The 27,113-nt window shown below is 44.2% G+C and overlaps 1 protein-coding gene across 2 annotated transcripts in view; it reads right to left on the reverse strand.

The window, feature by feature from the left end:
• Positions 1 to 4,263: 4,263 nt before the first annotated feature.
• Positions 4,264 to 27,113, reverse strand: part of ptpn18 (protein tyrosine phosphatase non-receptor type 18) — a 34,782-nt gene continuing 11,932 nt past the window's right edge. For both annotated transcript variants that reach the window (XM_075475906.1, XM_075475904.1), the window contains exons 9-16: positions 26,988 to 27,054; positions 26,257 to 26,334; positions 18,720 to 18,812; positions 17,671 to 17,723; positions 10,694 to 10,819; positions 5,854 to 6,038; positions 5,486 to 5,575; positions 4,264 to 4,908 (exon numbers count right to left, since the gene is read on the reverse strand). In XM_075475906.1, coding sequence (XP_075332021.1) covers positions 4,835 to 4,908; positions 5,486 to 5,575; positions 5,854 to 6,038; positions 10,694 to 10,819; positions 17,671 to 17,723; positions 18,720 to 18,812; positions 26,257 to 26,334; positions 26,988 to 27,054 — 766 coding nt within the window. In that variant the 3' untranslated portion in view covers positions 4,264 to 4,834. The remainder of the gene's footprint in view (positions 4,909 to 5,485; positions 5,576 to 5,853; positions 6,039 to 10,693; positions 10,820 to 17,670; positions 17,724 to 18,719; positions 18,813 to 26,256; positions 26,335 to 26,987; positions 27,055 to 27,113) is intronic.

A 27,113-nucleotide genomic window follows, 5' to 3' on the forward strand; every position in this document is an offset into this window, starting at 1 on the left:
GCATTAGCCTTGTTAACAGCCTGAATCCCGCCTTCACTACCTGGTCCTCCTTCCTCCGCCGCTGGGGCAACATTGGACCCCTTTTTTTGGTGATAAATAAATCTAAAGTTTTCTGTTTCCTTTTCATATTTTACATTAATTAACAAACAACAAATCCCGCTAATAGCATCAGCTTTGACCTCCAGGCTTCGTCAACTCGTGGGGGGGGGGGGGGCTGGGAGATACCACATTTCAAAAGGGAAGATGATACTTAGATCAATTGATTGTGTTGTTCAGATCTGTAATTATATGTATTAAATAATAGAATAATCAATACAAATTGACACAGAGTGATTCTATAAACATTAAAAAAAAAAAGACAAAAAGAACAACGAACATTTCCATTTTCCCCGGGAGGTGTGGCAGCTGCCATACCCCGTGATGCCCATGACTCTGGGCATCTTTTGTGCATCGTTTAAATAGTTTTAAAGCCTTTTGGGGTCTTTGTAGTGAATTAAAATGACACTCAGAGCAGTTTCAGGCCTTTAGACAACATGAAATGTTGTGAAACTGCAACATGACTTTGTGAGTCCAGGCTTGCAGCTCTGTTCTGAACCAGTTCCACCTCAGAGAGTTTACCTCCTGCCTTCACTGTCCACCATTGCCCAACTTCCCCTCACCTGTGTGCAGAGCAGCCAAAAAAGTCCTGTTACTTCAGAATAATATGACTCAAGTAAAAGTAAAAAGTAGTCATCCAAATAATTACTTAGATTATTACCCAATAATTTATAAATGATAAATGATCAGTTTGTTGTTTTTATTAATCAACCAGTTCCTGATTAACTCTGTGAAATCTTTGGACGCTTTAGAAGAAGATGTGAACTCACTGATACATACTGAAGGCCAAATCACCTCAGCTGTCTGTAACCTGAGCTGATGATGTCACACACACACACACACACACACACACACACACACACACACACACACACACTGTTTCCATCAGTTCAGAGGACACATGCTCATTTCCTGCTGATATATTCTGACCTAAAACCAAACTTCATGTTGAAAGTTAATAAAGTTTTTTTTTAAATCCCTCATAGGTGATTTAGTCCCTGATGTGTGAGTGTGGAAAAGAAATGTTATGATCCTGAAACCAGTTCTAAAGCATCACACAGATGTATGTTCTGTCCCAAAGTGAGGACCAGTGTCCCCACAAAGATGCTAATGCATGTCTGAACACACACACACACACACACACACACACACACACACACACACTCTGTTCCTGCCAAAGTTTAATTGAAACCATCTTCTTCATCCCTCACTCTGCTGCAGGCTCACGCTGCTCTGCTGCCACCTGGTGGCCAACTATGGAACTGAGGGACTCATATCCACAAAACTACCTGCAGAAAGCAGGCCAAATTAAACTAAATATTTTTGAGCTTTCTTTAGATTTAGATCTGTTTAGATACATGGTAGTATTTCTTATTCTGCCCACTTACATTCCTTCCTGTTGTTTCAGAGCTCCTCTTTCACTTCACACCACTTTCCTTCTCTTCCTTTCTCCTTCCTCTCATCTTTAGCTCTGATGAGTTCAGGTTCTAACGGCAGAGATCATATTTCTCCAGATCAGCCTTAAAACTTTCCTTTTTGATAAAGCTTCGTGACTCAGGTGACCCTCAAACATCCCATGATGCACCTCTGCTCCCTCTGCTCTCCTTAATTCACTTTACATATGACATTATTTTCATTTACTTTCATGAAGAAAAGTTTTAACGCACTTTGCTCTGTGGCAAGATACCTGCCATCTCCTCTGGTCCTTTACCTGCCATCTCCCCATGTCCTTTACCTGCCATCTCCTCTGGTCCTTTACCTGCCATCTCCCCTGGTCCTTTACCTGCCATCTCCTCTGGTCCTTTACCTGCCATCTCCCCTGGTCCTTTACCTGCCATCTCCTCTGGTCCTTTACCTGCCATCTCCCCTGGTCCTTTACCTGCCATCTCCCCATGTCCTTTACCTGCCATCTCCTCTGGTCCTTTACCTGCCATCTCCCCTGGTCCTTTACCTGCCATCTCCTCTGGTCCTTTACCTGCCATCTCCCCTGGTCCTTTACCTGCCATCTCCTCTGGTCCTTTACCTGCCATCTCCCCTGGTCCTTTACCTGCCATCTCCTCTGGTCCTTTACCTACCATCTCCTCTGGTCCTTTACCTGCCATCTCCCCATGTCCTTTACCTGCCATCTCCCCTGGTCCTTTACCTGCCATCTCCCCATGTCCTTTACCTGCCATCTCCCCTGGTCCTTTACCTGCCATCTCCTCTGGTCCTTTACCTGCCATCTCCCCCTGTCCTTTACCTGCCATCTCCCCCTGTCCTTTACCTGCCATCTCCTCTGGTCATTTACCTACCATCTCCTCTGGTCCTTTACCTGCCATCTCCCCATGTCCTTTACCTGCCATCTCCCCTGGTCCTTTACCTGCCATCTCCCCTGGTCCTTTACCTGCCATCTCCTCTGGTCCTTTACCTGCCATCTCCCCCTGTCCTTTACCTGCCATCTCCTCTGGTCCTTTACCTGCCATCTCCCCCTGTCCTTTACCTGCCATCTCCCCCTGTCCTTTACCTGCCATCTCCTCTGGTCCTTTACCTGCCATCTCCCCTGGTCCTTTACCTGCCATCTCCCCTGGTCCTTTACCTGCCATCTCCTCTGGTCCTTTACCTGCCATCTCCTCTGGTCCTTTACCTGCCATCTCCCCTGGTCCTTTACCTGCCATCTCCTCTGGTCCTTTACCTTCCATCTCCCCTGGTCCTTTACCTGCCATCTCCCCTGGTCCTTTACCTGCCATCTCCTCTGGTCCTTTACCTGCCATCTCCCCATGTCCTTTACCTGCCATCTCCCCCGGTCCTTTACCTGCCATCTCCCCTGGTCCTTTACCTGCCATCTCCCCTGGTCCTTTACCTGCCATCTCCCCATGTCCTTTACCTGCCATCTCCCCCGGTCCTTTACCTGCCATCTCCTCTGGTCCTTTACCTACCATCTCCTCTGGTCCTTTACCTGCCATCTCCCCTGGTCCTTTACCTGCCATCTCCCCTGGTCCTTTGCCCGCCATCTCCCCATGTCCTTTACCTACCATCTCCCCTGGTCCTTTACCTGCCATCTCCCCTGGTCCTTTACCTGCCATCTCCCCATGTCCTTTACCTACCATCTCCCCTGGTCCTTTACCTGCCATCTCCCCTGGTCCTTTGCCCGCCATCTCCCCATGTCCTTTACCTACCATCTCCCCTGGTCCTTTACCTACCATCTCCCCTGGTCCTTTACCTGCCATCTCCCCTGGTCCTTTGCCCGCCATCTCCCCATGTCCTTTACCTACCATCTCCCCTGGTCCTTTACCTACCATCTCCCCTGGTCCTTTACCTGCCATCTCCCCGGGTCCTTTACCTGCCATCTCCCCTGGTCCTTTACCTGCCATCTCCCCTGGTCCTTTGCCCGCCATCTCCCCATGTCCTTTACCTACCATCTCCCCTGGTCCTCTACCTGCCATCTCCTCTGGTCCTTTACCTGCCATCTCCCCTGGTCCTTTACCTGCCATCTCCTCTGGTCCTTTACCTGCCATCTCCCCTGGTCCTTTACCTGCCATCTCCTCTGGTCCTTTACCTGCCATCTCCCCTGGTCCTTTACCTACCATCTCCCCTGGTCCTCTACCTGCCATCTCCTCCGGTCCTTTACCTGCCATCTCCCCTGGTCCTTTACCTGCCATCTCCCCTGGTCCTTTACCTGCCATCTCCTCTGGTCCTTTACCTGCCATCTCCTCTGGTCCTTTACCTGCCATCTCCTCTGGTCCTTTACCTGCCATCTCCTCTGGTCCTTTACCTGCCATCTCCCCCTGTCCTTTACCTGCCATCTCCCCCTGTCCTTTACCTGCCATCTCCTCTGGTCCTTTACCTGCCATCTCCTCTGGTCCTTTACCTGCCATCTCCCCTGGTCCTTTACCTGCCATCTCCCCTGGTCCTTTACCTGCCATCTCCTCTGGTCCTTTACCTGCCATCTCCCCTGGTCCTTTACCTGCCATCTCCCCCTGTCCTTTACCTGCCATCTCCCCCTGTCCTTTACCTGCCATCTCCTCTGGTCCTTTACCTGCCATCTCCTCTGGTCCTTTACCTGCCATCTCCCCTGGTCCTTTACCTGCCATCTCCCCTGGTCTCTTGTTTCCAGTCACTCAGTCAGACATTTATATGTTTTGATCTAAATCTTTAATTATTATAAAAAGTAAGGCAGCTGAATCAACATTCTCCAACAGTACTGATTTATTTATTCTTTTACCAGGAATTGTAAGATGTATTTATCACAAAATACTGGCAAGTTAGTGTCTCAACATTTGAAGAATGACTTTATATGTCAGAAAAACTAAAATTATCATAACTCCTGATTCTTTAAAATGATTTTTACATGATATTGACTTAGCTAATCTTACAATTTATACAATGTATGGGATGAATATGAATTATTTCTAACTTTCTAACATCCCAAACAAGATACTGACTCCTTAAGTAGTTAAAAATGATTTCATGTTGTGTTCACAGTTATTCTCAGATATGTACTTCAAATACTTTACATTTTAAATGTATTTCTGGCACTTTTTTTGTAAAATCTCAGCTTGAAATTTAGATTAAAAAAAATTCAAAAGCACAATTTTGCAAAAAGACGTTCAGTCTATGAATATTTTACAAGCAGAGAGAACTTTTGCAGGAACCAATCAGATCAGAGTAATCAAACTCAAACATGGATTCTGGACATTCCCTCCCTGTAAACTCCAGTCCGGTCCAGTCTGATGGTCCAGAATAAACCCGCTGAATCAGTTTATCTCTCCAATCGGCTCCACTCTGCAGGAGGATCTCTGGGTCCTCTGGGTTTCTGAACGCGACAGTTAAAGCCTGAAAACAACAACAAAAATAAACAAAAACACCCACAGAAGGACGGCTAAATGCAGGAAATCCAACATTTACTGAACCAGGGACGAACGGCACATTTTAACCTGCACCTTCAGCAACGATTCAACCGGTCCAGGAACATTTTCATAAAGGTTAAACAATACAATTATATGTTTATACTGTTCTTTAATATCTAATAGTTCAGTTTTGACCTTTTTAAAAAAAAATTAAGTGTTGAATATTGTAAGATATTATGTTCTTTCAACTCAGGAAAGATCAGGAAAAGCTTTTGAAATGTTTACGAAAAGATCAGAAAAGATCGATGGTTGTTCACCTCCTGCCTGAACTGCAGTAAACTTGCAGTGATCTATAACCAGCTTATGACGCCAAAAAATCCTGCAAACTCCCGGAAAACCTTCAGCCACTAAAACAGAAAGAGGAGCCACTATTTCCTCTAAAAGTGTTTTTTCCGGAGCTCTGTGCCACCATGTGAGAAGCTCCAGCAGCTGTGAGCAACATAATACTCCGGAAACACGGACTGGCCCTTTAAAAGGAGGACAGGCTGTACAGGTGTTCTCACCGATGCCGCCAGGTGAGCAGAAACCGGTCACTTCTGACACCGAAGACGAGAGATCTTCATAATCATCATCAGCTGCTGTGAGATGATCAGCTGTGAGACACAAGAGTCACATGAGAGAAAGTAGAAAAGCACCGATATCATTACATCCACTTTGCTTCGTTATCTCAAGACCTGCAAAAAAACTCCCCCAGCTTTAATGGATATTTACTTCTTGGTCTGACCACTCCCGAAATAAGCCCAATTTAAAAAACAACAACAAACAAAAAAACAAACAAAGAACCCAAAATAAAACGTTCAATACCAAAACATGACGAAATGAAGGCGTGAGAATACATTTCACCCCCCAAACCACCACCTGCTTTACCCACCTGACACCAGGGTGTACTCTGGCCCCTCCCTTGGCCTGTGATTGGCCGGCTCTGCTATGTCATAGATGGGCGTGGCTGAGAGCGGCAGGCTGTGCTGATTGGCTCGCGGTTTCACGGTGCTGTAGATGGGAGCCGCCGATGCCCCGGCGGTGTCGTTGTCATAGTGATGGGAGGGAGGCAGCGTCCTGGGAGCAGAACAGGAAGTGGATCAAGCATCCAACCACATTAAACCATATATACAAACCAGCATCAACCTGCTCTACAAGGAAATATGTTCAGGGTTAGAGTTTAAATGCAGCAATTAAAGACTCAAAGATCCTAAATACTTAAATCATATGTGTCAAACTTAAGGCCCGCGGACCAAATGTGGCCCGCCACGTCATTTTATACGGCCCGCGAGAGCTTAAAAGGTCTGATTGTCTAAAAGTAAATAAGTCAAATACGTGCAGTGACCAAAAAACTACATTTCCCACAATGCATGGCGATTATGTTATGGCATCCCGCCACTGGACTGCAATGTTTCCAAATCGATGCGATTTTCCCAACAAGTAGAATTGAGAAATACAAATAATGATCCCAAAATGTCCAGAAGAGAAAAATGCCCAGATGCCATCTTCCATCTGCATCAATTTTTCTGTTTCAAGAAAGATCGGAGGGCGAATACGTGTTTGTGCTTCAAGGAGAAAAAAACGGTGTCTTAGTATGTGTTCGCTAAAAGCCAGAACCGGAAACAACGCGGCAGTAAAAGCTAGCTTTGATATTTCAAGTTTGGAACAAAGTAAATGTCATAACTTGTGTCTGATGTTATTTTTCTTTATTCACTCGGACAGTTTGATCGTTGATGCATAACCTGACAAATTAAAAGGATTTATGATAAAATAACAGAGCAACAAGCAAACATATTTTTTTTTTACATCAAATATATATGTAATATTTGTAACTTGAATAAGTAATAAATTAAGAATTATTTAACATTAAGGAGTAGTTACATTTATAAGTTACATCTGGCCCTTTGAGGGCAACGATTATGCTGATGTGGCCCGCGGTGAAAATGAGTTTGACCCCCCTGACTTAAATCATAAGATGAACCTCAGTAGAACCCATGAAACAGACACTGAACTCAGTTTCTATTCAAACATCTTTTCTTTCAACAGGCTGTGAATGACTCCAGTTCATCATACGCATTGAGGACTTGGAGGATTTCATGTGTGTTTCACATCCAACAGAAACTGCTCCCAGGAAAGGCAGCAGGCCGGTGGCTCCAGGCCAGCAGGGGGCAGTCTTACAACTGCTGCTCTTAACGTTGAGAAGAGCCCGCCTGGAATAGCTTCACTTTTCCTCAAACATCTAATTATTTATTTAGTTTTTCAAGGAGAGCAGGTTAAGTCGGGACCTGGAACTTCATAGGACACCAGTAATGGGCTGTGATCCAAACCGCATACTTCTCCTACTACTCCTACTACTCCTACTAACTTTCTGAGTTAGTATGCCAGTTTGAGTAAGCGAGAAGTTCCCGGATGCATACTAGATTCTCTGAAATGTTGGGTATGCATCATGAGGTTACTACTCATACTCAAACTACCCAAGATGCAACGTAACGTGACGTCGCCGATCGTCATTTCCTGTCAAAACGGCAGTTTCAAGCTAGCTACAACGAGGGTAGGTTCACTTCCTGTTTTCAAAACAAAAGCACCAATTGTATCCTAATGGCTTTCCCTATGATAAAAGGCAACGGGTATTTTATTTTGTGAAAATAACAGGAAGTGCGTTAGCTCACTGCGGCTAGCTTTAGTAGCGCCGAATTCGTGGGAACAAAATTGTAAACAGCCGGTATTTTGTCAGGTTTTCAACACGTTGGGGATCTAAACGACTACTTTCTCTCCTGAAAATGTTTCAAATGTTGCTAAAGTTTACAGAGTTTAGAGCTTAAAACAATACAATGTAACTTCTCAAAAAGCCCCTTATGGAGCTCCCCCTACAGGCTTGGAGGTAATGTACGGTTACACTGTCGTAAATACAACTCTATTTCCTCTATTTGTCTATTTGTTTTTGCGGTAGGTGTGCCAGAAAGCAAGTCGAAGTACTTCCGCTCAGTCCAGCAAAGTTACATAGCGCAGTTATTCCAACTCAGACCCCCGAAGGGCATAGGAGACAGGCCAATCGTAATATTAAAACTCATTCTAGCCGCACAATTTTTTTCAAGCTGTTATTTTAAGGTAGAAATGTTACATAGTATTGCTTAAGAGAAATCAGCTTCAGGCCGGCTGATTTCGGCTCGGGCAGGAGCGAAATGCATTGTGGGTAAACGCTCTGCCTAGTGTCTGATCGATAAGTATGTAGTATGCAGTATGTAGTATGTAGTATGCAGTATGTAGTATGTAGTATGCAGTATGCAGTAGGTAGTATGTAGTATGCAGTATGTAGTATGTAGTATGCAGTATGTAGTATGTAGTATGCAGTATGCAGTAGGTAGTATGTAGTATGCATTATGCAGTATGCAGTATGCAGTATGCAGTATGTAGTATGCAGTATGTAGTATGCAGTAGGTAGTATGTAGTATGCAGTATGCAGTATGCAGTAGGTAGTATGTAGTATGCAGTATGTAGTATGCAGTATGCAGTATGCAGTATGCATTATGCAGTATGCAGTATGTAGTATGCAGTATGCAGTATGTAGTATGCAGTATGCAGTATGCAGTATGTAGTATGTAGTATGCAGTATGCAGTATGTAGTATGCAGTATGCAGTATGCAGTATGTAGTATGCAGTATGCAGTATGTAGTATGTAGTATGTAGTATGCAGTATGTAGTATGCATTATGCAGTATGCAGTATGTAGTATGCAGTATGCAGTATGCAGTATGTAGTATGTAGTATGCAGTATGTAGTATGTAGTATGTAGTATGCAGTATGTAGTATGTAGTATGCAGTATGCAGTATGTAGTATGCAGTATGCAGTATGTAGTATGCAGTATGTAGTATGTAGCATGTAGTATGCAGTATGTAGTATGCAGTATGTAGTATGTAGTATGCAGTATGTAGTATACAGTATGCAGTATGCAGTATGCAGTAGGTAGTATGTAGTATGCAGTATGCAGTATGCAGTATGTAGTATGTAGTATGCAGTATGCAGTATGCAGTATGTAGTATGCAGTATGCAGTATGCAGTATGTAGTATGTAGTATGCAGTATGCAGTATGTAGTATGCAGTATGTAGTATGCAGTATGCAGTATGTAGTATGCAGTATGCAGTATGCAGTATGCAGTATGTAGTATGTAGTATGCAGTATGCAGTATGGAGTATGTAGTATGTAGTATGCAGTATGCAGTATGTAGTATGTAGTATGCAGTATGTAGTATGCAGTATGCAGTATGCAGTATGCAGTATGTAGTATGCAGTATGTAGTATGTAGTATGTAGTATGCAGTATGTAGTATGTAGTATGCAGTATGCAGTATGTAGTATGCAGTATGTAGTATGTAGTATGCAGTATGCAGTATGTAGTATGCAGTATGTAGTATGTAGCATGTAGTATGCAGTATGTAGTATGCAGTATGTAGTATGTAGTATGCAGTATGTAGTATACAGTATGCAGTATGCAGTATGCAGTATGCAGTAGGTAGTATGTAGTATGCAGTATGCAGTATGTAGTATGTAGTATGCAGTATGCAGTATGCAGTATGTAGTATGCAGTATGCAGTATGCAGTATGCAGTATGTAGTATGCAGTATGCAGTATGCAGTATGTAGTATGCAGTATGTAGTATGTAGTATGCAGTATGCAGTATGCAGTATGTAGTATGCAGTATGCAGTATGCAGTATGCAGTATGCAGTATGTAGTATGCAGTATGCAGTATGCAGTATGTAGTATGTAGTATGCAGTATGCAGTATGGAGTATGTAGTATGTAGTATGCAGTATGCAGTATGCAGTATGTAGTATGCAGTATGTAGTATGTAGTATGTAGTATGCAGTATGCAGTATGCAGTATGTAGTATGTAGTATGCAGTATGCAGTATGCAGTATGGAAGTATGAAGTATACAGTATGTAGTATGAAAGTATGCAGTATGCAGTATGTAGTATGCAGTATGCAGTATGCAGTATGCAGTATGTAGTATGCAGTGTGCAGTATGCAGTATGCAGTATGCAGTATGTAGTATGTAGTATGCAGTATGCAGTATGGAGTATGTAGTATGTAGTATGCAGTATGCAGTATGCAGTATGTAGTATGCAGTATGTAGTATGTAGTATGTAGTATGCAGTATGCAGTATGCAGTATGTAGTATGTAGTATGCAGTATGCAGTATGCAGTATGGAAGTATGAAGTATACAGTATGTAGTATGAAAGTATGTAGTATGCAGTATGCAGTATGTAGTATGTAGTATGCAGTATGCAGTATGCAGTATGCAGTATGGAAGTATGAAGTATACAGTATGTAGTATGGAAGTATGTAGTATGTAGTATGCGGTTTCGAACATAGCCATGGAGTGATTTGAGGCTAAATAAGCTAACTTTGTTGAAGTTAAACACTAAAAGCTGCTTCCAGCCGAGCTAACTGTGCTGGATGTTCAGGGTGACGTGTGCATTTTATTGTATTAAGAGCTATTTCCATGTCCTCGTGTGGATTTACGCCACAGTTTTCTTCTTCTGAATTAACACCGTGAGCGGCGTAGCCCACAGCGCCCCCTTTGGTGACACAAGCTACAGTTTATTCACTGCAAATAATCAATAAAAATGTGTTTAATTCACATTTGCTTTGCTAATGAAGCTACTTCCTCTACTGAAACCAGCTCAGTGTGTTTTAATGTGTAGAAAAGTCCGATGAGAGCTGAAGTCTTTACCTGGCGCCACTGCTGGATCGTGGGTTGGCCACCATGGAGTAGGCGGGGTCTGATGGGGGTAACTGTGGTGGTTTGGACTTGTTGACCACAGCGTACGTATCGTTCATGTCAACCTGCTGCGATAATCTGTAAAAAGACAGAGAGAAAGGTTTTATCACTACAGATGCAACTAACTGGAAAAAATCCAGATGTGTTGAGGCTCACCGCTTTGGGCCAAACTCCAGCAGAGAATCATCAATAAGTTCAGCAAATGTTTCTCAGAAAAAGATCAGGAAAGAAAACCAGGAAAAGCTCCGTGTCACGCCCATGGACTTGTGTTTTTATGTTTTAGTTTCATGTTTTAGGTCACGGTTTTGAGTTTCAGTCCATGTTTAGTTTTTAGTTTAGTCATGCCTTAGTTTCCCTGCACTCTGTTAATTAGTTCGCTCACTTCACCTGTGTTATTCCCCACCAGCTGCACCTCGCTCCCTATTTAGTTTCCTGCCTCCCCTCTCACTTTGTTGGTTCTTTGCTTGTCTTCCCTGCCGGCCATGTTTGTTTTCACCTGCCCTTCTTGCCATGCCACAACCTGTTCTGACCAAAGTTAAGTATTTATTTATTCCATGCAATGAAAGTCTTTTGTTTGTTTTTCCCAGTTCTGTTTTTTCATATCCGGTTCAGCCGCGCTTTGTGTTGATGCTTTGATTTTTGTTAATAAACCAAGCTTTCTTTTGGAAAAGTCCACATCCGTGTCCTTCCCTAAACCCAACCCTGACTCCGTGGTTATTTCTTCTTTTGTAATAATTTGATCTTTTTTTCCTCTTTTGCTGCGAGAACATTTAGAATTTCTCTTTTTGGGATCAATAACAACACATCTGATCTTTAATCATTTCCACATGGTGTAGTGTTTATCCTCTTTTTCCTCGTTCATGCTGATTTTTCTCTCATGAATTTTATTTTCTGATTTTAATCCTGTATTCCTTTGATCTGCAGACATCTTTATCATGAATAGAATAAAAGGTCTGACTGTTATCCGTCTTCTTAACACAGGTGAGGAGGTCCTGAACCTGTTAGAACCCGTTAGAATCTGTTAGAACCCGTTAGAATCTGTTAGAACCTGTTAGAGCCTGTTAGAACCTGTTAGAACCTGTTAGAGCCTGTTAGAGCCTGTTAGAACCCGTTAGAATCTGTTAGAACCTGTTAGAATCTGTTAGAATCTGTTAGAATCTGTTAGAACCTGTTAGAATCTGTTAGAACCTGTTAGAGCCTGTTAGAACCTGTTAGAACCTGTTAGAACCTGTTAGAGCCTGTTAGAGCCTGTTAGAACCTGTTAGAATCTGTTAGAATCTGTTAGAACCTGTTAGAATCTGTTAGAATCTGTTAGAACCTGTTAGAATCTGTTAGAACCTGTTAGAGCCTGTTAGAACCTGTTAGAACCTGTTAGAGCCTGTTAGAACCTGTTAGAACCTGTTAGAACCTGTTAGAACCTGTTAGAGCCTGTTAGAGCCTGTTAGAACCCGTTAGAACCCGTTAGAATCTGTTAGAACCTGTTAGAGCCTGTTAGAACCTGTTAGAACCTGTTAGAACCTGTTAGAATCTGTTAGAATCTGTTAGAACCTGTTAGAACCTGTTAGAATCTGTTAGAGCCTGTTAGAACCTGTTAGAATCTGTTAGAATCTGTTAGAATCTGTTAGAACCTGTTAGAGCCTGTTAGAGCCTGTTAGAACCTGTTAGAACCTGTTAGAATCTGTTAGAATCTGTTAGAATCTGTTAGAACCTGTTAGAATCTGTTAGAACCTGTTAGAGCCTGTTAGAACCTGTTAGAACCTGTTAGAGCCTGTTAGAGCCTGTTAGAATCTGTTAGAACCTGTTAGAATCTGTTAGAATCTGTTAGAATCTGTTAGAACCTGTTAGAGCCTGTTAGAATCTGTTAGAACCTGTTAGAACCCGTTAGAACCTGTTAGAACCTGTTAGAACCTGTTAGAGCCTGTTAGAGCCTGTTAGAACCCGTTAGAACCTGTTAGAATCTGTTAGAACCTGTTAGAGCCTGTTAGAACCTGTTAGAACCTGTTAGAGCCCGTTAGAACCTGTTAGAACCTGTTAGAACCTGTTAGAATCTGTTAGAACCTGTTAGAACCTGTTAGAACCTGTTAGAACCTGTTAGAACCTGTTAGAGCCTGTTAGAGCCTGTTAGAACCCGTTAGAACCCGTTAGAATCTGTTAGAACCTGTTAGAACCTGTTAGAACCTGTTAGAACCTGTTAGAGCCTGTTAGAGCCTGTTAGAACCTGTTAGAATCTGTTAGAACCTGTTAGAACCCGTTAGAACCTGTTAGAACCTGTTAGAACCTGTTAGAATCTGTTAGAACCTGTTAGAGCCTGTTAGAACCTGTTAGAACCTGTTAGAACCTGTTAGAACCTGTTAGAACCTGTTAGAGCCTGTTAGAGCCTGTTAGAACCCGTTAGAACCTGTTAGAATCTGTTAGAACCTGTTAGAGCCTGTTAGAACCTGTTAGAACCTGTTAGAACCTGTTAGAATCTGTTAGAATCTGTTAGAACCTGTTAGAACCTGTTAGAATCTGTTAGAGCCTGTTAGAACCTGTTAGAATCTGTTAGAATCTGTTAGAATCTGTTAGAACCTGTTAGAGCCTGTTAGAGCCTGTTAGAACCTGTTAGAACCTGTTAGAGCCTGTTAGAACCTGTTAGAACCTGTTAGAACCTGTTAGAATCTGTTAGAATCTGTTAGAATCTGTTAGAACCTGTTAGAACCTGTTAGAACCTGTTAGAGCCTGTTAGAGCCTGTTAGAACCTGTTAGAATCTGTTAGAATCTGTTAGAACCTGTTAGAATCTGTTAGAACCTGTTAGAACCTGTTAGAGCCTGTTAGAACCTGTTAGAACCTGTTAGAACCTGTTAGAACCTGTTAGAATCTGTTAGAACCTGTTAGAATCTGTTAGAGCCTGTTAGAACCTGTTAGAATCTGTTAGAATCTGTTAGAACCTGTTAGAACCTGTTAGAATCTGTTAGAACCTGTTAGAACCTGTTAGAATCTGTTAGAACCTGTTAGAATCTGTTAGAATCTGTTAGAACCTGTTAGAACCTGTTAGAACCTGTTAGAATCTGTTAGAACCTGTTAGAACCTGTTAGAACCTGTTAGAATCTGTTAGAACCTGTTAGAACCTGTTAGAACCTGTTAGAGCCTGTTAGAACCTGTTAGAACCTGTTAGAACCTGTTAGAGCCTGTTAGAGCCTGTTAGAGCCTGTTAGAGCCTGTTAGAGCCTGTTAGAGCCTGTTAGAATCTGTTAGAACCTGTTAGAACCTGTTAGAATCTGTTAGAATCTGTTAGAACCTGTTAGAACCTGTTAGAACCTGTTAGAACCTGTTAGAACCTGTTAGAATCTGTTAGAACCCGTTAGAACCTGTTAGAATCTGTTAGAACCTGTTAGAACCTGTTAGAATCTGTTAGAACCCGTTAGAACCCGTTAGAACCTGTTAGAGCCTGTTAGAGCCTGTTAGAGCCTGTTAGAATCTGTTAGAACCTGTTAGAACCTGTTAGAATCTGTTAGAACCTGTTAGAACCTGTTAGAATCTGTTAGAACCTGTTAGAACCTGTTAGAACCCGTTAGAACCCGTTAGAATCTGTTAGAACCTGTTAGAACCTGTTAGAACCTGTTAGAATCTGATGAATCTGTTAGAACCTGTTAGAACCTGTTAGAATCTGTTAGAACCTGTTAGAACCTGTTAGAACCTGATGAATCTGCTGCTTTCAGCCTGAATCTGAGAACATGAATGCTGGCTCTCAGAGGACATCTCTGTCTGTCAGCTTAACGCAGCTGCTGCTGAATATTTACATCTCTACAGGAAGTTAATCTGCTCTCCACTTCCTCCTGCAGCTTTGCAACCGCCGTCGTCATGGTTACGCTGGCTACCTCAGCAGGTAGGCAGAGTGATGGCGGTGAGCCTGTTCTTCCTCTTTTCTTCTTCTTCCACTTTGGGAGGCAGAGCCTTCAGTTATCAGGCCCCTCTCTGTGGAACCAGCTGCCAGTTTGGGAGGTAGAGCCTTCAGTTATCAGGCCCCTCTCTGTGGAACCAGCTGCCAGTTTGGGAGGTAGAGCCTTCAGTTATCAGGCCCCTCTCTGTGGAACCAGCTGCCAGTTTGGGAGGCAGAGCCTTCAGTTATCAGGCCCCTCTCTGTGGAACCAGCTGCCAGTTTGGGAGGCAGAGCCTTCAGTTATCAGGCCCCTCTCTGTGGAACCAGCTGCCAGTTTGGGAGGCGGAGCCTTCAGTTATCAGGCCCCTCTCTGTGGAACCAGCTGCCAGTTTGGGAGGCGGAGCCTTCAGTTATCAGGCCCCTCTCTGTGGAACCAGCTGCCAGTTTGGGAGGCAGAGCCTTCAGTTATCAGGCCCCTCTCTGTGGAACCAGCTGCCAGTTTGGGAGGCGGAGCCTTCAGTTATCAGGCCCCTCTCTGTGGAACCAGCTGCCAGTTTGGGAGGCAGAGCCTTCAGTTATCAGGCCCCTCTCTGTGGAACCAGCTGCCAGTTTGGGAGGGCAGAGCCTTCAGTTATCAGGCCCCTCTCTGTGGAACCAGCTGCCAGTTTGGGAGGCAGAGCCTTCAGTTATCAGGCCCCTCTCTGTGGAACCAGCTGCCAGTTTGGGAGGCGGAGCCTTCAGTTATCAGGCCCCTCTCTGTGGAACCAGCTGCCAGTTTGGGAGGCGGAGCCTTCAGTTATCAGGCCCCTCTCTGTGGAACCAGCTGCCAGTTTGGGAGGCAGAGCCTTCAGTTATCAGGCCCCTCTCTGTGGGACCAGCTGCCAGTTTGGGAGGGCAGAGCCTTCAGTTATCGGGCCCCTCTCTGTGGAACCAGCTGCCAGTTTGGGAGGCAGAGCCTTCAGTTATCAGGCCCCTCTCTGTGGAACCAGCTGCCAGTTTGGGAGGGCAGAGCCTTCAGTTATCAGGCCCCTCTCTGTGGAACCAGCTGCCAGTTTGGGAGGCAGAGCCTTCAGTTATCAGGCCCCTCTCTGTGGAACCAGCTGCCAGTTTGGGAGGGCAGAGCCTTCAGTTATCGGGCCCCTCTCTGTGGAACCAGCTGCCAGTTTGGGAGGTAGAGCCTTCAGTTATCAGGCCCCTCTCTGTGGAACCAGCTGCCAGTTTGGGAGGCAGAGCCTTCAGTTATCAGGCCCCTCTCTGTGGAACCAGCTGCCAGTTTGGGAGGGCAGAGCCTTCAGTTATCAGGCCCCTCTCTGTGGAACCAGCTGCCAGTTTGGGAGGCAGAGCCTTCAGTTATCAGGCCCCTCTCTGTGGAACCAGCTGCCAGTTTGGGAGGGCAGAGCCTTCAGTTATCGGGCCCCTCTCTGTGGAACCAGCTAACAGTTTGGGAGGCAGAGCCTTCAGTTATCAGGGCCCTCTCTGTGGAACCAGCTGCCAGTTTGGGAGGCAGAGCCTTCAGTTATCAGGCCCCTCTCTGTGGAACCAGCTGCCAGTTTGGGAGGCAAAGCCTTCAGTTATCAGGCCCCTCTGTGGAACCAGCTGCCAGTTTGGGAGGCAGAGCCTTCAGTTATCAGGTCCCTCTCTGTGGAACCAGCTGCCAGTTTGGGAGGCAGAGCCTTCAGTTATCAGGCCCCTCTCTGTGGAACCAGCTGCCAGTTTGGGAGGCAGAGCCTTCAGTTATCAGGTCCCTCTCTGTGGAACCAGCTGCCAGTTTGGGAGGCAGAACCTTCAGTTATCAGGCGCCTCTCTGTGGAACCAGCTGCCAGTTTGGGAGGCAGAGCCTTCAGTTATCAGGTCCCTCTCTGTGGAACCAGCTGCCAGTTTGGGAGGCAGAACCTTCAGTTATCAGGCGCCTCTCTGTGGAACCAGCTGCCAGTTTGGGAGGCAGAGCCTTCAGTTATCAGGCCCCTCTCTGTGGAAGCAGCTGCCAGTTTGGGAGGCAGAGCCTTCGGTTATCAGGCCCCTCTCTCTGGAACCAGCTGCCAGTTTGGGAGGCAGAGCCTTCAGTTATCAGGCCCCTCTCTGTGGGACCAGCTGCCAGTTTGGGAGGCAGAGCCTTCAGTTATCAGGCCCCTCTCTGAGGAACCAGCTGCCAGTTTGGGAGGCAGAGCCTTCAGTTATCAGGCCCCTCTCTGTGGGACCAGCTGCCAGTTTGGGAGGCAGAGCCTTCAGTTATCAGGCCCCTCTCTCTGGAACCAGCTGCCAGTTTGGGAGGCAGAGCCTTCAGTTATCAGGCCCCTCTCTGTGGGACCAGCTGCCAGTTTGGGAGGCAGAGCCTTCAGTTATCAGGCCCCTCTCTGTGGAACCAGCTGCCAGTTTGGGAGGCAGAGCCTTCAGTTATCAGGCCCCTCTCTGTGGAACCAGCTGCCAGTTTGGGAGGCAGGGCCTTCAGTTATCAGGCCCCTCTCTGTGGAACCAGCTGCCAGTTTGGGAGGCAGAGCCTTCAGTTATCAGGCCCCTCTCTGTGGAACCAGCTGCTGTTTGGGAGGCAGAGCCTTCAGTTATCAGGCCCCTCTCTGAGGAACCAGCTGCCAGTGTGGGAGGCAGAGCCTTCAGTTATCAGGCCCCTCTCTGTGGAACCAGCTGCCAGTTTGGGAGGCAGAGCCTTCAGTTATCAGGCCCCTCTCTGTGGAACCAGCTGCCAGTTTGGGAGGCAGAGCCTTCAGTTATCAGGCCCCTCTCTGTGGAACCAGCTGCCAGTTTGGGAGGCAGAGCCTTCAGTTATCAGGCCCCTCTCTGTGGGACCAGCTGCCAGTTTGGGAGGCAGGGCCTTCAGTTATCAGGCCCCTCTCTGTTTTAATTGGCTCTTTATGAATTGGACTGTATGTTTGGTGCTTTATAAATAAAACTGCATCAATTTCTTTTTCTCTGCTTTTCATTCTCCAGCTTCTGTTTCCATCTCCGGGTTTTCACGGTAACATCAGGAGATGGTGGGAGGATGGAGGGTGAGAAGGTGCTAATTCAACACCTCTGGATGAAACATTTAGCTCAGACACACGGGTGGGATGGTACCTGTTGGCGGAGGAAACTCGTGCTGCCGTGGATCTCGTCTTCGGTTTCTCCGGCTGGAAACACAAAAGGATTCAGTTCAGCTGCAGGTTTGATTCTGCAGAACCAAAAACGACAGAAACACGTGAATGAGAGCAGCTCCAGAGGGTTTTCAACTCTGTTCGGTTTGTGGGATAAAACCTCCAACATGTTTCATTGGTGTATGACCTCATCTCGTTTACTTTCAGTGGTCATTTTTACCACCGTGTGCGTCACTCTGGCGGTACCTCAGAGACATTTCTTAAGGCCTAAAAGATGCTGTAAAACCTTCTGTTTTGGTTCCTCATAGAACTCGTCTTCCACATCAGTCCTGATTGAATCAGGCTGTCTGAAGCCGGACTAAAGCTACTTTCTGTTTTTATGCACCAAAAACCTGGAGCTCTCTACCAGTGTATATTCGTCAGTCAACAGATATTACAAACTTTAAAAACCAGCTAAAAACACATCTATACACCCTCGCCTTCTACTAGTTTTATAAATTCTATTATCATTATTACTATATTGCATTTGTTGTTTCTCTATTTTATTGGTAAATTCATTTTTCTATTTTAAGTTCTTTGTCTTTAGTTTGTGTCTGTTTCCTCCTCGCTCTTATTATTATTATTATTAATAACCAGCTGATCCCTTGAACGACGTCCAACATAAAACAGGAGCAGTGAAGCACATAAAAACAGTTTCCCCACCGAGGAAAATCAGTTTCCTCTTTTCATGACCTTTAAAACGTTTCAGAAACAGCAACTAAACCTTAAACTGAACCAATAAATCTCAGTCGGTTTAATCTGAGCCTGAAAAAGGAGGCCAGGGTCGCTCTAATCTGCTGGAATAACGAGTTTTAGTGGACCTACCTGTCCTCCTGCAGCTGTAATTCAGCTTTTTCTTCCTGTTGAATGTTTCTGAACAAGCTGTCTGCTGCTGAGACTTTACATACAGGAAGTCAACACGATGACAGCTTCCTCTTTCTGCAGCTGCTGCCTCCTCCACCCTCTCCAACGCACCCGTACGGCGGGCCTTACCTCCGGCAGGTTGCTGTACAGCTGGTGATTGGACGCCTGCAGGAAGCGCTCCAACATGCTGACGGCTGCGGTGAAAATGAACTGATACTGATCCTGCAGAGGAGACACGAACACTGTTAAATGTCTGAAGTCAGGAGAGATCAAATCTAACCCCGTTAATGAAACCATGGAAGAGGAAGTGAGTCATAGCTTCTTCTGATTTGGTTTCTGAACACATTTCACTGGGTTTTATGCAAATATTTAACCTCAGAACTGTCTGTTAACACCTACTTTGGTCTGTTACACCTACTTTGGTCTGTTACACACCTACTTTGGTCTGTTACACCTACTTTGGTCTGTTACCCACCTACTTTGGTCTCTAACACCTACTTTGGTCTGTTACACCTACTTTGGTCTGTTACACACCTACTTTGGTCTCTAACACCTACTTTGGTATGTTACACCTACTTTGGTCTGTTACACACCTACTTTGGTCTCTAACACCTACTTTGGTATGTTACACCTACTTTGGTCTGTTACACACCTACTTTGGTCTCTAACACCTACTTTGGTCTGTTACACCTACTTTGGTCTGTTACACACCTTCTTTGGTCTGTTACACACCTACTTTGGTCTGTTACACACCTACTTTGGTCTGTTACACCTACTTTGGTCTGTTACACACCTACTTTGGTCTGTTACACACCTACTTTGGTCTGTTACACACCTACTTTGGTCTGTTACACCTACTTTGGTCTCTAACACCTACTTTGGTCTCTAACACCTACTTTGGTCTGTTACACCTACTTTGGTCTGTTACACACCTACTTTGGTCTCTAACACCTACTTTGGTCTGTTACACACCTACTTTGGTCTGTTACACACCTACTTTGGTCTGTTACACCTACTTTGGTCTCTAACACCTACTTTGGTCTGTTACACCTACTTTGGTCTGTTACACCTACTTTGGTCTGTTAACACCTACTTTGGTCTGTTACCCACCTACTTTGGTCTGTTACACCTACTTTGGTCTGTTACACCTACTTTGGTCTGTTACACCTACTTTGGTCTGTTACCCACCTACTTTGGTCTGTTACCCACCTACTTTGGTCTGTTACCCACCTACTTTGGTCTGTTACACACCTACTTTGGTATGTTACACCTACTTTGGTCTGTTACCCACCTACTTTGGTCTGTTACACCTACTTTGGTCTGTTACCCACCTACTTTGGTCTGTTACACACCTACTTTGGTCTGTTACCCACCTACTTTGGTCTGTTACACACCTACTTTGGTCTGTTACACCTACTTTGGTCTGTTACCCACCTACTTTGGTCTGTTACACACCTACTTTGGTCTGTTACACCTACTTTGGTCTCTAACACCTACTTTGGTAGGTTACACCTACTTTGGTCTCTAACACCTACTTTGGTCTGTTACACCTACTTTGGTCTGTTACACCTACTTTGGTCTGTTAACACCTACTTTGGTCTCTAACACCTACTTTCGTCTGTTAACACCTACTTTGGTCTGTTACACCTACTTTGGTCTGTAACACCTACTTTCGTCTGTTACACCTACTTTGGTCTCTAACACCTACCTTGGTCTGTTACACCTACCTTGGTCTCTAACACCTACCTTGGTCTGTTACACCTACTTTGGTCTGTTACACCTACTTTGGTCTCTAACACCTACTTTGGTCTCTAACACCTACTTTTGTCTCTAACACCTACTTTGGTATGTTACACCTACTTTGGTCTCTAACACCTACTTTGGTCTGTTACACCTACTTTTGTCTCTAACACCTACTTTGGTATGTTACACCTACTTTGGTCTCTAACACCTACTTTGGTCTCTAACACCTACTTTGGTCTGTTACACCTACTTTGGTCTCTAACACCTACTTTGGTCTCTAACACCTACTTTGGTCTCTAACACCTACTTTGGTATGTTACACCTATTTTGGTCTGTTACACCTACTTTGGTCTCTAACACCTACTTTGGTCTGTTACACCTACTTTTGTCTCTAACACCTACTTTGGTATGTTCTACCTACTTTGGTCTCTAACACCTACTTTGGTCTGTTACACCTACTTTGGTCTCTAACACCTACTTTGGTCTGTTACCCACCTACTTTGGTCTGTTACACCTACTTTGGTCTCTAACACCTACTTTCGTCTGTTAACACCTACTTTGGTCTGTTACACCTACTTTGGTCTGTAACACCTACTTTTGTCTGTTACACCTACTTTGGTCTCTAACACCTACCTTGGTCTGTTACACCTACTTTGGTCTGTTACACCTACTTTGGTCTGTTACACCTACTTTGGTCTCTAACACCTACTTTGGTCTCTAACACCTACTTTGGTCTCTAACACCTACTTTGGTCTCTAACACCTACTTTGGTATGTTACACCTACTTTGGTCTCTAACACCTACTTTGGTCTCTAACACCTACTTTGGTCTGTTACACCTACTTTTGTCTCTAACACCTACTTTGGTCTGTTACACCTACTTTGGTCTCTAACACCTACTTTGGTCTGTTACCCACCTACTTTGGTCTGTTACACCTACTTTGGTCTCTAACACCTACTTTCGTCTGTTAACACCTACTTTGGTCTGTTACACCTACTTTGGTCTGTAACACCTACTTTTGTCTGTTACACCTACTTTGGTCTCTAACACCTACCTTGGTCTGTTACACCTACTTTGGTCTGTTACACCTACTTTGGTCTGTTACACCTACTTTGGTCTCTAACACCTACTTTGGTCTCTAACACCTACTTTGGTCTCTAACACCTACTTTTGTCTCTAACACCTACTTTGGTATGTTACACCTACTTTGGTCTCTAACACCTACTTTGGTCTCTAACACCTACTTTGGTCTGTTACACCTACTTTTGTCTCTAACACCTACTTTGGTATGTTACACCTACTTTGGTCTCTAACACCTACTTTGGTCTCTAACACCTACTTTGGTCTGTTACACCTACTTTGGTCTCTAACACCTACTTTGGTCTGTTACACCTACTTTGGTCTCTAACACCTACTTTGGTCTGTTACACCTACTTTTGTCTCTAACACCTACTTTGGTATGTTACACCTACTTTGGTCTCTAACACCTACTTTGGTATGTTACACCTACTTTGGTCTGTTACACCTACTTTGGTCTCTAACACCTACTTTGGTATGTTACACCTACTTTGGTATGTTACACCTACTTTGGTCTCTAACACCTACTTTGGTCTGTTACACCTACTTTTGTCTCTAACACCTACTTTGGTATGTTACACCTACTTTGGTCTCTAACACCTACTTTGGTATGTTACACCTACTTTGGTCTGTTAACACCTACTTTGGTCTGTTACCACCTCCTTTGGTCTGTTACACCTACTTTGGTCTGTTACACCTACTTTGGTCTCTAACACCTACTTTGGTCTGTTACACCTACTTTGGTCTCTAACACCTACTTTGGTCTGTTACACCTACTTTGGTCTCTAACACCTACTTTGGTCTGTTACACCTACTTTGGTCTCTAACACCTACTTTGGTATGTTACACCTACTTTGGTCTCTAACACCTACTTTGGTCTCTAACACCTACTTTGGTATGTTACACCTACTTTGGTCTCTAACACCTACTTTGGTCTCTAACACCTACTTTGGTCTCTAACACCTACTTTGGTCTCTAACACCTATTTTGGTCTGTTACACCTACTTTGGTCTCTAACACCTACTTTGGTCTGTTACACCTACTTTGGTCTCTAACACCTACTTTGGTCTGTTACACCTACTTTTGTCTCTAACACCTACTTTGGTATGTTACACCTACTTTGGTCTCTAACACCTACTTTGGTCTGTTACCCACCTACTTTGGTCTGTTACACCTACTTTGGTATGTTACACCTACTTCGGTCTGTTACCCACCTACTTTGGTCTCTAACACCTACTTTGGTCTGTTACACCTACTTTGGTCTCTAACACCTACTTTGGTCTGTTACACCTACTTTGGTCTGTTAACACCTACTTTGGTCTGTTAACACCTACTTTCGTCTGTTAACACCTACTTTGGTCTCTAACACCTACTTTGGTCTGTTACACCTACTTTGGTCTCTAACACCTACTTTGGTCTCTAACACCTACTTTGGTCTGTTACACCTACTTTGGTCTGTTAACACCTACTTTGGTCTGTTACACCTACTTTGGTCTGTTAACACCTACTTTCGTCTGTTAACACCTACTTTGGTCTGTTACACCTACTTTGGTCTGTTACACCTACTTTGGTCTCTAACACCTACTTTGGTCTGTTACACCTACTTTGGTCTGTTACCCACCTACTTTGGTCTGTTACCCACCTACTTTGGTCTGTTACACCTACTTTGGTCTGTTACACCTACTTTGGTCTCTAACACCTACTTTGGTCTGTTACACCTACTTTGGTCTGTTACACCTACTTTCGTCTGTTACACCTACTTTGGTCTCTAACACCTACTTTGGTCTGTTACACCTACTTTGGTCTGTTACACCTACTTTCGTCTGTTACACCTACTTTGGTCTCTAACACCTACTTTGGTCTGTTACACCTACTTTGGTATGTTACACCTACTTTGGTCTCTAACACCTACTTTGGTCTGTTACACCTACTTTGGTCTGTTACACCTACTTTTGTCTCTAACACCTACTTTGGTATATTACACCTACTTTGGTCTGTTACACCTACTTTTGTCTCTAACACCTACTTTGGTATATTACACCTACTTTGGTCTGTTACACCTACTTTTGTCTCTAACACCTACTTTGGTATGTTACACCTACTTTGGTCTCTAACACCTACTTTGGTATGTTACACCTACTTTGGTCTGTTACACCTACTTTGGTCTCTAACACCTACTTTGGTATGTTACACCTACTTTGGTATGTTACACCTACTTTGGTCTCTAACACCTACTTTGGTCTGTTACACCTACTTTTGTCTCTAACACCTACTTTGGTATGTTACACCTACTTTGGTCTCTAACACCTACTTTGGTATGTTACACCTACTTTGGTCTGTTAACACCTACTTTGGTCTGTTACCACCTCCTTTGGTCTGTTACACCTACTTTGGTCTGTTACACCTACTTTGGTCTCTAACACCTACTTTGGTCTGTTACACCTACTTTGGTCTCTAACACCTACTTTGGTCTGTTACACCTACTTTGGTCTCTAACACCTACTTTGGTCTGTTACACCTACTTTTGTCTCTAACACCTACTTTGGTATGTTACACCTACTTTGGTCTCTAACACCTACTTTGGTCTCTAACACCTACTTTGGTATGTTACACCTACTTTGGTCTCTAACACCTACTTTGGTCTGTTACACCTACTTTGGTCTCTAACACCTACTTTGGTATGTTACACCTACTTTGGTCTCTAACACCTACTTTGGTCTCTAACACCTACTTTGGTATGTTACACCTACTTTGGTCTCTAACACCTACTTTGGTCTCTAACACCTACTTTGGTCTCTAACACCTACTTTGGTCTCTAACACCTATTTTGGTCTGTTACACCTACTTTGGTCTCTAACACCTACTTTGGTCTGTTACACCTACTTTGGTCTCTAACACCTACTTTGGTCTGTTACACCTACTTTTGTCTCTAACACCTACTTTGGTATGTTACACCTACTTTGGTCTCTAACACCTACTTTGGTCTGTTACCCACCTACTTTGGTCTGTTACACCTACTTTGGTATGTTACACCTACTTCGGTCTGTTACCCACCTACTTTGGTCTCTAACACCTACTTTGGTCTGTTACACCTACTTTGGTCTCTAACACCTACTTTGGTCTGTTACACCTACTTTGGTCTGTTAACACCTACTTTGGTCTGTTAACACCTACTTTCGTCTGTTAACACCTACTTTGGTCTCTAACACCTACTTTGGTCTGTTACACCTACTTTGGTCTCTAACACCTACTTTGGTCTCTAACACCTACTTTGGTCTGTTACACCTACTTTGGTCTGTTAACACCTACTTTGGTCTGTTACACCTACTTTGGTCTGTTAACACCTACTTTCGTCTGTTAACACCTACTTTGGTCTGTTACACCTACTTTGGTCTGTTACACCTACTTTGGTCTCTAACACCTACTTTGGTCTGTTACACCTACTTTGGTCTGTTACCCACCTACTTTGGTCTGTTACCCACCTACTTTGGTCTGTTACACCTACTTTGGTCTGTTACACCTACTTTGGTCTCTAACACCTACTTTGGTCTGTTACACCTACTTTGGTCTGTTACACCTACTTTCGTCTGTTACACCTACTTTGGTCTCTAACACCTACTTTGGTCTGTTACACCTACTTTGGTCTGTTACACCTACTTTCGTCTGTTACACCTACTTTGGTCTCTAACACCTACTTTGGTCTGTTACACCTACTTTGGTATGTTACACCTACTTTGGTCTCTAACACCTACTTTGGTCTGTTACACCTACTTTGGTCTGTTACACCTACTTTTGTCTCTAACACCTACTTTGGTATATTACACCTACTTTGGTCTGTTACACCTACTTTTGTCTCTAACACCTACTTTGGTATATTACACCTACTTTGGTCTGTTACACCTACTTTTGTCTCTAACACCTACTTTGGTCTGTTACACCTACTTTGGTCTGTTACACCTACTTTCGTCTGTTACACCTACTTTGGTCTCTAACACCTACTTTGGTCTGTTACACCTACTTTGGTCTGTTACACCTACTTTGGTATGTTACACCTACTTTGGTCTCTAACACCTACTTTGGTCTCTAACACCTACTTTGGTCTGTTACACCTACTTTTGTCTCTAACACCTACTTTGGTATATTACACCTACTTTGGTATGTTACACCTACTTTGGTCTCTAACACCTACTTTGGTCTCTAACACCTACTTTGGTCTCTAACACCTACTTTGGTCTGTTACACCTACTTTGGTCTCTAACACCTACTTTGGTCTGTTACACCTACTTTGGTCTCTAACACCTACTTTGGTCTGTTACACCTACTTTGGTCTGTTACACCTACTTTGGTCTGTTACCCACCTACTTTGGTCTCTAACACCTACTTTGGTCTCTAACACCTACTTTGGTCTGTTACCCACCTAGGCTGCGGCTACACGAAAACGTTTTTCACTGTAAACGATACTTTTTCTTATCGTTTCGCTGTCGCGGCCACACGGAGCCGGCGTTCCCACTACCCCAAAACGATAGTTTTTGAGAACGGGTTCCAGAGTGGGAAAGTTTGAAAACGGCCTCGTTTCGTTTCCATTGTTACAGCTAAAACGTTTTTGCGTCAGTCACACGTTGACGCTGTGAGCCAATTTTAACACTTCTCTATTGTCTCACAGCGTGGCGTGACACAGTGGCGTGTGTACTGCATCGTTTCATCGTTTTCATCCGTTTTCGTCTGGACCTGAGTCTTTACAGCAGCGCGTTGCCGTGTGGTCGCAAGAATTTTCGTACCCGTTTTAAAAAAAAACCTCGTTTCGTTTTCGTGTAGCCGTAGCCCTACTTTGGTCTCTAACACCTACTTTGGTCTGCACTGCCGATGGTCTCTGCCTCCGGAGCTCCAGGACGATCTCCAGGATGCTGAAGTCTTTTTTGATCTGCTGCAGAACCAACGACACAAACAGTGAGAACCCCACGTCAAAGTTAAGTGTTACATCAAGTCTTTTGTCTCAAGTTTATATTCCACAGTTTAGGTCCTTTGTCATCCGGCTCAGCCGCGCCCTTTGTTTGAACTTTTTTGTGAAATAAAACCCTGTTTGCTTTTTAATTCTCTTAGTCCACATCCGTGTCCTACCACCCCACCCAAACCTGACAACAAACACACCAGAACCCAGCAGAACCCAGTGAAGCAGTTTATACCAACAGCTCCTGTTTTCAGTCCTCAGTGTTGTTTCTTGTCTTTACCCTAGTTTGCTCCCGGTCTCCCTCTCACCTTCAGACTTCTGGACCTTGTTCAGATGCTAATAAACACTATTTGGTTGTATTCTTGTAGTACGACAGTCAATCTTCTTCTTTGGACATGTGGACCTTGTTCTACTCGGACTCTTTCAACAGATTTAGTTCTTAACGCTGACCCCCCCCCCCCTCTGATCTGGGTAATGACCAAAATAATCTCATTTCTCGGGTACAGTGTGATTAAAACGTAAAGTGTGATTCCCATCAGACGTTCCTCTGATCGGCCGCTCGTGTTGGAGGAAACATGATCCTCCACGAGGTGCGAAAACACGACCCGGGTGGTGTTATCATGCGTTACCTTGGTAACCAGAAGGTCATGGATGTAGTTGAGAGCGCAGATGACTCCGGTCCTCCCACAGCCGGCGCTGCAACAACAGATGCATGTTAACTGCCTTTGGCAGGTGTTACCTGCTGCATATTCACA

This window comes from Odontesthes bonariensis, chromosome 10 (genome assembly GCF_027942865.1).
Source record: "Odontesthes bonariensis isolate fOdoBon6 chromosome 10, fOdoBon6.hap1, whole genome shotgun sequence".
Lineage (NCBI taxonomy): Eukaryota > Metazoa > Chordata > Actinopteri > Atheriniformes > Atherinopsidae > Odontesthes > Odontesthes bonariensis.